Source organism: Hylobates moloch, unplaced genomic scaffold, assembly GCF_009828535.3.
Source record: "Hylobates moloch isolate HMO894 unplaced genomic scaffold, HMol_V3 SCAFFOLD_13, whole genome shotgun sequence".
Classification (NCBI taxonomy): Eukaryota; Metazoa; Chordata; class Mammalia; order Primates; family Hylobatidae; genus Hylobates; species Hylobates moloch.
Window position 1 is genome coordinate 81,472,493 of NW_026652288.1, and position 11,530 is coordinate 81,484,022.

At 40.6% G+C, this 11,530-nt stretch overlaps 1 protein-coding gene across 2 annotated transcripts; it reads right to left on the reverse strand.

Annotated features, from left to right (window-relative positions):
• Positions 1-2,914: 2,914 nt before the first annotated feature.
• Positions 2,915-7,311, reverse strand: RPL22L1 (ribosomal protein L22 like 1). 2 transcript variants are annotated; one of them, XM_032173999.2, is made up of 4 exons: positions 7,266-7,311; positions 5,456-5,545; positions 5,171-5,292; positions 2,915-3,714 (listed from the first exon to the last, which is right to left on the reverse strand). In XM_032173999.2, the coding sequence occupies exons 1-4, from the start codon at positions 7,272-7,274 to the stop codon at positions 3,570-3,572; spliced, it is 366 nt and encodes a 121-aa protein (XP_032029890.1). In that variant the 5' UTR covers positions 7,275-7,311; the 3' UTR covers positions 2,915-3,569. The 2 variants fall into 2 exon arrangements, with proteins under 2 accessions (XP_032029890.1, XP_032029889.1); XM_032173998.2 differs by having other exon boundaries at positions 5,456-5,548; positions 7,266-7,307.
• Positions 7,312-11,530: the final 4,219 nt, after the last annotated feature.

The following is an 11,530-nucleotide window of genomic DNA, read 5'->3' on the forward strand; positions in this document are numbered from 1 at the left end:
TAAAGGGTTAGATGGTAAATAGTTCGAGCTTTGCAGGCCATGAGGTTTATATTGCAACTACTTAACTTTTCCATCATACACAACATGAAAAATAATGTGTTCCCAGAAAATCGTATTTACAAAAACAGGTAGTAGTTTGCTAACTCTTCCATGACTTCAGCGCAGGCTCACAGCTTGATTGCCACCTCATGAAACCCTGAACCAGAGCTATGCAGATAAGCTGTTCCAATTCCTGAGCCTCAGGAACTGTGAGATATATTTATTTCAAGTTGCTACATTTCAGTGTAATCGATAACTCATATACCATCATCTCACTCTCCACACCCCACATATACCTCTTTTTACTTCTCTAATTTCACTTCTCTGTACTCTCCACCATTCATTCAGCTCAGGTCACAGAGGCCCCCTTGTTGTTCCTTGATTATACCAGGGGTGCCTGTGCCTTCAGGCCTTTGCACTTGCTATTCTCTATACCTGAAATGCTTCTCCCCAAGACATCTACTTGGTTAGATTCAGTATCTCCTTTAGGTCTTTAGTCAAATGAGCCTTTCTCAGTAAAGTGAGGAGGGGAACAGTGAGGATGTTCCCTCATCCTATTTATAAATGCAACACGCCTTCCTTCCTACATTCCCTATTTCCTTTTATTTTTCTTCATAGCATTTACCACCATGTACCATACACTTTATTTTATTGTCTGTCTTCCTCCACTGGATTGTAATCTTCATGAAGGCAGGAGTTTCCATTTTGTTTACTTCAGTATCCAAAACAGTACCTAGCCTGCAGTAGCCCTCAATAAATTTTATTATTTAACAAACCTGCCAACCCCTTAAAGGCATGAATATCTTACTTGACATAATATACCCAGCCCCTGGCATACGATAAATATTAAATGCTAAATTAGCTTTCAAGAATTTTAAACATGTGGATATCAGATGTGTTTTTGAAAGATCACTCTAGGAAAAGAATGGAGGAAGCAATTGGTGTTTGCCAATACTTCTCATTTGCTCCCTTTCAGAATATTCGGCCCTTCAGAATAAAGTCAGCTTCACGACTGTGAAGTCATATTCTCAAAATGCATAGTCTGATTAAGAGATGCTCTGCATTCTCATTCCTTCTTGTCATAGACTAATGAAATACTTCACTGTAATCTAAAATATATCAGATCATGACATTTCTGTCAGGCAATTTCATCCATTCTCACTGTTCATTACTTCCTAAATGCAATTTAACCTTAAAATTTGCATTGTCCCTGCCCTATTTCCCAAAGCTACCCTCTTTCTCAACTTTGGGTTGCATAACTTAGTGTGTGACTTTGGACGAATTATTTAACTCTATGTTCCTCAGTTTCCCTAGCTGCCAATGTGGATATTAATACTTATCTCAAAAGAATGTTATGATGATAAATGAGTCAATTCATGTAAAATACTGAGAACAGGTCTGGTGCGGTGGCTCACAACTGTAATCCCAGCACTTTGGGAGGCCGAGACAGGTGGATCACTTGAGGTCAGGATTTCAAGGCCAGCCTAGCCAACATGGTGAAACCCCATCTCTACTAAAAAAATACAAAAGTTAGCTGCGCGTGGGGTAGGCACCTGTAATCCCAGCTACTCAGGAGGCTGAGGCAGGAGAATCACTTGAGCCTGGGAGGTGGAGGTTGCAGTGAGCTGTGATCATGCCACTGCACTCCAGCCTGGGCAACGAAGTGAGACTCCGTCTCAAAAAACAAAACAAAAAATCCATTCACCACAATACAGTCTGATCTTTTTCAAAATGCATATCTCATCAGGTCACATTACTTTCATTACAAGCTCCCATTGCCCTCAAGATGAAAACATGGACTTCAGTCCTGCATTGGCTAGCTTCTACTTTTCCAGATTATCCTCATGATCACATCTATTCCAGAATGTACTCTGGCCAACCAGACTCCCAATGCCCTGAGAACTTCAGAAGTGCTCCTCCCTCTGTCTGGAACACCCTACTTTCCCCTTCCCAGATACTGCCTACCTTCCCTGTTCTACAAAGTGCTCACAAACTTCATTTGCCTTCCCAGATGAAATTCCTTTTATTAAGCCCTCCCTTTTGTAGCAGTAAATTTGTTCGCATATGATTTGATCAGTTTCCGTCATTATACTAACACAGCAGAGCAGGCTGGGTGTTTTTACTCAGCATCACATACATCCTCAATGCTCTGCAGCAGTGCACAGTAGTAGGTACCTGGTTAACTATTTGTGAAAAACATGGAAAATGGAAACAATGGCGCAGAGCCAAGTTAGGAAGTTGAGGCATCCAAGAACCAAGGAGTTGCTGCATTGAGGTATTGCATAAAGATGAAGGGGGCACTTAAATTTTTAGGAAAATGAATTAAAACACTGAATTAAACTATCATTTCAAGCAATTCCCAAATCAATTAATGCATAGATTAGGTTGTAACTGTCCAGATACGTTTGGCAACACAATTCTATTAGCATCAAGACTCATCTAAGTACCTGAAGTAGTGGCACCACCATCAGGCTCAGCAGTACAAAAAGGCTCATCATCCTTGTCTTCCCTAATCTCCTGCAGTACGGATTCTGCCAAACCATTTCGATTAGAGCTTTCAAAGGCCAGTTTTTTTGGGAGAAAGGGTCCATCCACTTGTAAGTTTTAATAGACAACCAACATTCCAGTGTTGGGGTAGGGGCTTTTGAGAAAGAGATGAGGATGCTCTGAGACAAGATTCCAACCGAGTGAACTAGTTTATCAGACAAGGACCACAGTAGATTCAGTAGCTGAGTTGAGATTTGGTTTTGAGTTTCTGGTGCCTACAAAGCAGGCAGTTAGGGCTTTCTAATAAGCAGTTTAATATTGGTTTACAGCAGGCCTCACACTCAGAGTCTTTGGGCTAACTAGAAGAGCAAACTCTGAAGCAGAAGAGTAATACAGAACAACTTATATTATGTAAGAACTGTTCTAAGCACTCGAGATTACATTTACAAACTATTAAAAACAGTATTTGCGACTGTCAAGACAATCATATACATTTTATACAGCTATGTAAAAAATTGTTCTACAGTAAGAGTTCCTGGCCGGGCATGGTGGCTCACAGCTGTAATCACAGCATTTTGGGAAGCCGAGGTGGGTAGATCACTTGAGGTCAGGAGTTCGAAACCAGCCTGGCTAACATGGCCAAACCCTACTCTACAAAAAGTACAAAAAATTAGCTGGGCATGGTGGCTCACACCTGTAATTCCAGCTATTTAGGAAGCTGAGTCACTGCACTCCAGCCTGGGTGACAGAACGAGACTGTCTAAAAAAAAGATTTCCTATATAACACTACTTTTACCTGAGTACATAAAAGGTTTTGGAAATCGTGGGAAAAAAATATAACAGCTATAAGCTATTTAAATACTGTTGATAGTTATCAGAGGGAAATCAAAATCATATAAACAGCATACTCAAAAATATGAGACAAAAGTTCAAGAGTATAATATTTTTCATTCACTGATACACTAAAACCGATTTCTTGGTATTTCTCATGTATACTTCATTTATTTTATTAATAAGCAAAGCCCTGTAAGGGGAGCCTTTGCCTAGTCCTCCGACTCTGATTCATCTTCATCTTGACTAATCTGGAAGTAACGAAGTTCGTAGGTCTCCTTGTCAGATGCAACCACTCGAAGCCAATCACGAAGATTGTTCTTCTTAAGGTATTTCTTGGTAAGGTATTTCAAATACCTTTAAAATAAAAACATAAATTTCATTAAGAAATACAATTCCTACTATGTAAAGGTTTATTATACGAAAAATATACATCATCATATTCATCTTTTTTGTACCTAGCTTCTTCCAAAATATTTCATCCTTCCATTCACAGGATGCATTGTGCAAGACTGTTAGGGTAGCATCCTCTTGTCATACTGCCACACTACACATTGTGCAAGATTGTCATACTGCCACAGCCAAATTATTTAAGCAATATGATTTTACTCTTCAAATATATTATCTGTGTATATATATGTGAAAACGTTAACACCTCCTTCACCACTATTAAGCCCCCTAACTCCCAATCCCACCCCAGCTCAAGAGGTAACCTATTAATAATAGGGTTAAACCCATACTATGCTCATTAAGTCTCAACTTCTCTGAAAATTCTTGGGCTCTCTCTACATCTAATTAACTAGAGTTGTATTTTATAGTAATTATCTGATTATCTGTAAGATCCTTGAGGACAGCTATATTTTTTATCTCTGAATCCTTAGTGATTATAATGTCAGTTAACATGTACTGCAACCACTTTAGTCCAAGCCATCATCGTCTCTCACTGAAATTAGCTCTTACATCTTCAGTTTCCACCAAATGTATCACCCTAGTCTTTTTCAGCCACAATAAACAATTGCTTCCCATTACACATCCCATGGCTTTCAAGATCTGCTCCCCAGACACGCTCCAATCTCATGCATTCCTCCCAGAACACTATACCCCAGACACATTGGCTTTGTTACTATTACTTTAATTTGCCAGGCTTCTGGTTCATCCTGCCTGTAACAATTATCCCCCAATTGCAAGGCTCACTTCTGCATTTCATTTCCTGATCAACTTACCAACGTACCCAAAAACTTTGCAACTAGCTTTATGTCTTTACAGCACTTATCACTGCTTAATTCCATTTCACTCTCTCTTCTCCACTAGAAGTTTCTTGGTGGTGGGTAAACTGCCTGCTTGGTTCACTGTTGGGTTACCCAGTCCTGTGCTGCCCATGTAGTATTTAGTATTTGGTGAATAAATTCAACAAAAAAAAACTGGCAGCAAGATGTTAAGACTTTGACTTTGATTGGCTACCTCTACTGAATAACTTGAGACAGTCCTCCTATGTACACATTAGACATGTTTCTTGCAACATACTCAAATACTAAAGTACTCAGCATTAAAGGTTTTATACAACTTGGATTTACAGGGCCTATAATTTACTAGACAGGGACCGTGGACACAACTGGCTCATATTCTAGCAATAAATTACACTTACAACTAGACTCAGCAATTGGCACTCGTTTACTGAATTTCGCATTTATGTAGGCCTTTAGTTAAGTTCATATTTATTCTTGCATATAAACAGAATACATGTAATAATTACATATTCTATGAAATATCCCAAAACTACTATAATTTTATTAAAATTTGCAAAAGTACCAACCTTTTAGAGAACTGTTTCTCAGAAACAACTGTGATTTTATTCTTGAAGCGTTCAATGTGAACAACATTCCCGAGATTTCCAGTTTTGCCATTGACTTTAACCTTCTCCCGTAGAAATTGCTCCTATTTTAAAACAGAAAAAATGCAAAACTAGGGAAGAGAACCCTAGATATTCACTAGGGAAGGTACCCTAGGAATAGAGCTTAGGTTATTATCAAATACTATATATTTAAACCATTATCAATAACTCTGATTATAAAAATAAGCCGAGTAGAATGATACTTACAAAATTTCCAGAATCAAAAATTCCATCTTCTACTGGATGAGTAAGGTCCAAATTAAACTTCCAGGTTGACCTCTTGGGCTTCTTGTCTTTCTGCTACATAAATGTGAAATAATTATGTAGCTATATAAAACAATTTATTCAACTTATATAAACAATTTTAAAGTTTGCACCAATGCAATCTGTACAACGTACTGTGAGGTTACATATACAGAAATGTAACAATAAATAAAAAAACACCATCACCACCCACCCTGGGGTTGATTTGAACCTCTAACCAAGTCCTAATATGTTCAAGTTGTCAAAAAGTTATGGACTTTCATTGTTTTCTATACTACCAATGATCAATTTTAAATTATCATGCTTTTCTGCCACCCCACTGCAGATGGGAATAGATTAGTACACCTCCTAGCCCAAGCTTAGTTAAGTGCCAGAGCTAGGATTCCACCCACCTATGTCTAGAAAATTCAACTATTACGTTGTTATAAAATAAAAAAAACAACCAAATAAAGGCCAGGCGTGGTCCCAGCACTTTGGGAGGCTGAGGCAGGAGGCCCACGTGAGGTCAGGAGTTCGAGGCCAGCCTGGCCAACATGGTGAAACTCCATCTCTAGTAAAAATACAAAAATTAGCCAGGTGTGGTGGTGCATGCTTATAATACTAGCTATTCAGGAGGCTAAGTCGGGAGGATTGCTTGAACCCGGGAGGCGGAGGTTGCAGTGAGCCTGATCATGCCACTACACTCCGACCTGGGCAACAGACTCTGTCTCAAAAAAAAAAAAAAAAAAAAACAAAAACCAACACTGTGGAGCTTAAATTTTCCATATCCAAACCTTTTATACCAAGACCATATGGCTACATAAGCAAAATGTTACTGTGGCAAGCAACCATGTACATTCACTGTAATATGAACAAACCAGTATTTATCAGACTATAACCTCCAACTTAGATTCACCCAAGTGGCTACCAAATATTACACCTTAGTTTGCTTTCTCAGGTAGCACGGTAACATGTGCCAAAAGAAAATTACTCAGTTGGCGCAGAAGTTAATTTGGGAGACACAAACAATTTCTGTCTAATGGAACAGATAACCCTATAGGGTTTATGGCCATGCGGGGCATTACCCAGTTTTGTAGCTAGCCCAGCAATTTTATCCTAACTTTATTTGTAAATTGCGCATATATACCTAGCTTTTCAGATATTCTTAGGAACATTTTAACATCTTACTGGTTCCCTTACTAATGACTTAAGTAAAATATCTGAAGCACGTTCATTTCACATTGCTGGAATCTAGACTTTTACTTTTCTAAAAATTACTTCACCGAGAAACTTCTTCCCCAACTGAAAGTTCTCAGAAACTTGTGATGTCGGCCATTGCGGGAGCTGAGCGCCTCGGAGCTCCCTCTGGCCTGGCAAAGGTCGTCAGACCGGCCCGATTACCCACCTTTCCCCTACCCACTGCTGAGTGGCAAAAGCATTATCAGGCGCGAGATAGTAAAGAAATGGCTCAGAATGCAGTACCACCGGCCCATTTACCGTTGTGCCTCCCTCCTTCCCGCGTGTCCAAAACCACCCATCCTAAACCAATTCCGCCGGGCCCAGCTCCAACTCCACTAGACCGCATGGCAGCTGCCAGGGAGTTTCGAAAAACAATTCAGGATCCTCGCGTCTTGGTTGCGTTTCTGACACAGACTCCACTACACCCCTCCCTTTATCTTGACTGAGACGTCTCCACTCGACAGATGCAAAAATCGTTACAGCAAGAATCATTAAATTGCCGCACAACACTCCCACCAAGACATCGCTAACTCACCGGCGCCATCTTGCGAGTCGGCCGCGCGAGCAGAGAGGAAGCTACGGCCGCGCGGTCTGTATTTATGCCAGAGCGTGCTGCGTCACGCGCTGAGAGCGTCAGATTGTCGCCGCCCGGAAAAGAAAGCGGGAGGAGCGCGCAGGCAGGTAACCGAGGAAACCAGTGCGCTGCCCGACGAGAGTAGGCCATCGGCTTTCCGCGGGCGCACGCGGGTGGGTGTGGTTGAACTGACTCTCGGGTTTCCGCTCCTGGCTGTACAAGCCGATTAATTGCAGTGGCCCCTACAGTTACCTAGTGGCTGCTCCCGGATACGGACGCACGCGAGGGTTGCAGGAGTCATCTTTCACTAATCACCGGAGTCCCCTTTCCAATCAGGGCAAGGCAGTGTCTCAGGTTGCTTTGGGATCTCCTCTTTTATTGCAGTTATAATCCTCCAGCGAAAAAGTTATTTCTGTTTGTGTTTTGTCTGTGAGCCTCGTTTTCTAAATGACTGTTGAGGGAAATTGGTGCTTCGGGAACCAGGTCCTCGGGAAAAAAAAAACATGTATATATATGCTTACAGGCCCACGCCTGTAATCCCAGCACTTTGGGAGGCCGAGGCCGGAGACTCTCTTGAGCTCAGGAGTTCGAGACCATCCTTGGCAGAATAGGCATAGGGAGAACCCGTCTCTACAAACAACTTTTAAAAAATTAGCCCGCGTGGTGGTGCGCGTCTGTACTCCAAGCCACTCGGGAGGCTGAGGCAGGAGCATCGTTTTAACTTGAGAGGCGTAAGTTGCAGTGAGTCGAGATCGCGCCACTGCACTCCAGCCTGGGTAACAGAGTGAGACTGTCTCAAAGAGAAAAACACGTAGTGCTTGCTTCTTGTTCATTCGTTTGGTATAATTTATCATCGGTTTTAGAGTTAATCCCAGGTCTCTTGATTTCCATCCAAAATGCTCCCAGTTAAAATTCAGTGAATGTTTGCTGTGACCTAACTATCAGTATGTACAAGACACAAGAGGGTGGAAGTGTCTTGCTGACAAAAGGAAAAAGTAGCTTTTGAGCTTTGAAGGATTGTAAATTGACATCAGATCTGAAAAGTGGCATGCTAAACCCCTTGGGTTTAGCAGTAATACGTTTTCGTGGAAATGAAATTATCATACCTGGGGTAGGGGTAAGGGAAGGGGTGGAGTTTATTGTTAATTTGAAGAATGACCCCAGAAAGTAAGAACTGTTCAAGGCCTTTATGCCAGCAAGTAGTTATCGTGGAAACTGTGCTTTAATGGAGTATATGACTTGTAGAGTCTGAAGAGAGGCCCTGAATTCCTAGAAGAAATCAATTTCAACAAGATTTTTTAGTTGTCTGCCTTAAGAGCCACAATAACTACATTTCTTTTTCCAAACATTAAAGGGATAGAAGGGAACAACTGGCATTTCCTCCTCAAGGGCTGCCTAAGCTGAGGGGCAGAAATGATTCTATTTTGCTTGTCTTTAGCAGTCTTCCATGTCTTGACAATAAACTCCTTAAGCACTATTAAGCCATTTGTACAAGGAGGATATGAAAACATAGCTGTTTCACAATAACAAGTAATCGCCAAATAACTAACTAGTTAGAAACTGTAATGGGGAAAAATATTTGTCAATTAGAAAAAAAAACAAAAAACAAGAATATTAGCGAGAAATGTGCAGATGGGAAGACTAAAAGTTGTAAATAATTCAGTTCTTCCCAAACTGCGCGTGTGCACACGTATATAGTAACACAATGCTAGTCAATACCCTATAGTTATTTTTAAAAATTTTGACAGCCAATTAAAAAATAATTTTAACATTTATTTTAGATTCAGAGGGTACATATACAGTTTTGTTACATGAGTATATATAGTGATGGTGGGGTTGGGGTGTGATTGATCCCTTCACCCAGGTAGTGAAAATAGTACCCAATAATTAGATTTTCAACTCTTCCCCCCTTCTAGTAGTCCCAGTGTCTATTTTTGCCATCTTCATGTCCATGAGTATCCAATGTTTAGTTCCCACTTATAAGTGAGAAGTACAATATTTGATTTTCTGTTCCAGCATTAATTCGCCTAGGATAATGGCCTCCAGCTGCAGCCATGTTGCTGCAAAGTATGTGATTTCGTTCTTTATGGCTTGTGTTGACAGCTAATTCTAAAACATATAACACAATAAATGTCTGAAAAGAGCCAAGACACTCTAGACCAATGAAAGGGAGTGTGCCTTTCCAGCGCTTCCAATATAAGATATTATAATAGATGATAGGTAAGTATTTAATATATTATAAACTTCAGTCATTGGATCTACATGATGCTGAAGCCTTAGTAAAGGGATCAGTAAGCAAAAAAATACAGAAAAAACCCTCCATATGTAACTACCTTACAAATGGCTAAAATATAGTTTTATTTTTGTGTGTGCATTTATTTATTTTTTAGAGACATAGTCTTGCTCTGTCGCCTAGGCTGGAGTGCAGTGGCGCAATCTCAGCTCACTGCACCCTCTGCCTCCCTGGTTCAAGCAATTCTCCTGCTTCAGCCTCCCAAGTAGCTGGGATTACAGGCGCTTACCACTATGCATGGCTAATTTTTCTATTTTTAGTAGGGATTTCGCCATGTTGATCAGGCTGGTCTCGAACTCTTGGCCTCAACTGATCCGCCCACCTTGGCCTCCCAAAGTGCTGGGATTACAGGTGGGAGCCATTGTGCACGGCCTAAAATATAGTTTTATAAATAATTTTTTAATGTATGTTTGAGCTGGTGGAAAAGTAAAATAATTTTTAGAGAGCAGAAATGGCAAGCCATGATCATACATGTTTGGAGCTTGAATTAGCTCTGCTCAGATAGCATGAAAAAGCTCCAAACTGAATATGTAGTTTAAAGTGTGCTTGTATTATTAACACCAGACAGAAGCAAGGGCAAATGCTCTCTGGAGAAATGCATTTTAGATCTAGGTACAAATAATTCCCTGAGATAAGCTTCAAGAAATATGAGCTGACAGGGTTTTGTTTTGTTTTGTTTTTTTGAGACGGAGTCTTGCTCTGTCGCCAGGCTGGAGTGCAGTGGCGAGATCTCGGCTCACTGCAACTTCTGCCTCCAGGGTTCAAGCGATTCTCCTGCCTCAGCCTCTCGAGTAGCTGGGACTACAGACGCACCACCATGCCAGCTAATTTTTGTATTTGTAGTAGAGACGGGGTTTCACCATGTTGGCCAGGATGGTCTCGATCTCTTGACCTCGTGATCTGCCCGCCTTGGCTTCCCAAAGTGCTGGGATTACAGATGTGAGCCACCGTGCTCGGCAGAGCTGACAGTTTTTTAAAATCACTAAAATACAGGAAAACAAGCCACAGTGGATGAAAATCAACATCAAAAACCTATGAAATCAGACTCACAGAGACTTTATATGTTGGAATTATGAAATGCAGAATATAAAATAAGTATTTGTAGTATGTGCAAAAACTAAAAGTATTTAAGATACGTTAAGGAAGTCAGAGACAATCAAAATTGATCAGTTTTTTTTTTTTTTTTTTTTTAAAAACAGCAAAAGAAGGCCGGGCATGATGGCTTAAGCCTGTAATCCCAGCAGTTTGGGAGGCTGAGGTGGGTGGATCACTTGAGGTCAGGAGTTCGAGACCACCCTGGCCAACATGGAGAAACCCCTGTCTCTACTAAAAATACAAAAATTAGCTGGGTGTGGTGGTGCCGCCTGTAGTCCCAACTACTTGGGAAGCTGAGGCAGGAGAATCACTTGAACTGGGGAGGCAGAGTTTGCAGTGAGCTGAGATCATGCCACTACACTCCAGCCTGGGCAACAGAGCAAGACCTCGTCTCAAAAAAAAAAAAAAAAAAAAAAAAAAAAGCAAAACAGAACGTTTAGAATTAAAAAGAGAAAAACTGAAATTAGAAAAAGTAGATGAGTTAGAGAGTAAACAGCTGAAGAGAAATCAGCGAGTGGGAAATTACTTAGAATGCAACGTGGAAAAGCAAATAGATATAAGGTTTAAAAAACAGGTTAAGAGACCAGGATGTCAGAATAAAAGTTTTCTGGATATGTCAACCAGGAGATCCAGAAGGATGTAATAGAGACAATGGGGAAAAGGCGAAATCTAGAGAGATAATGGCCGAATTTCCAGATACAGGAATCCCCAAGAGGGATAATTTTAAAGAAATGCACACCTATACACATTGTAGTGAAACTTCAAAACACAAAGACAAAGTCATTTCAAAAGCACTCAGAGAAGGAAAAGACAAAATATTTACTAAATGACTTATACT

Bases quoted from the DNA above. Each gene is read 5' to 3' on its own strand.
- RPL22L1 (XM_032173998.2), bottom strand. The intron at 5,293-5,455 runs GTAAGTATCATT...GTTTTAAAATAG, and splicing joins TTTTTGATTCTGGAAATTTT to GAGCAATTTCTACGGGAGAA. The intron at 3,715-5,170 runs GTTGGTACTTTT...TTTATTTTAAAG, and splicing joins GAGAAACAGTTCTCTAAAAG to GTATTTGAAATACCTTACCA.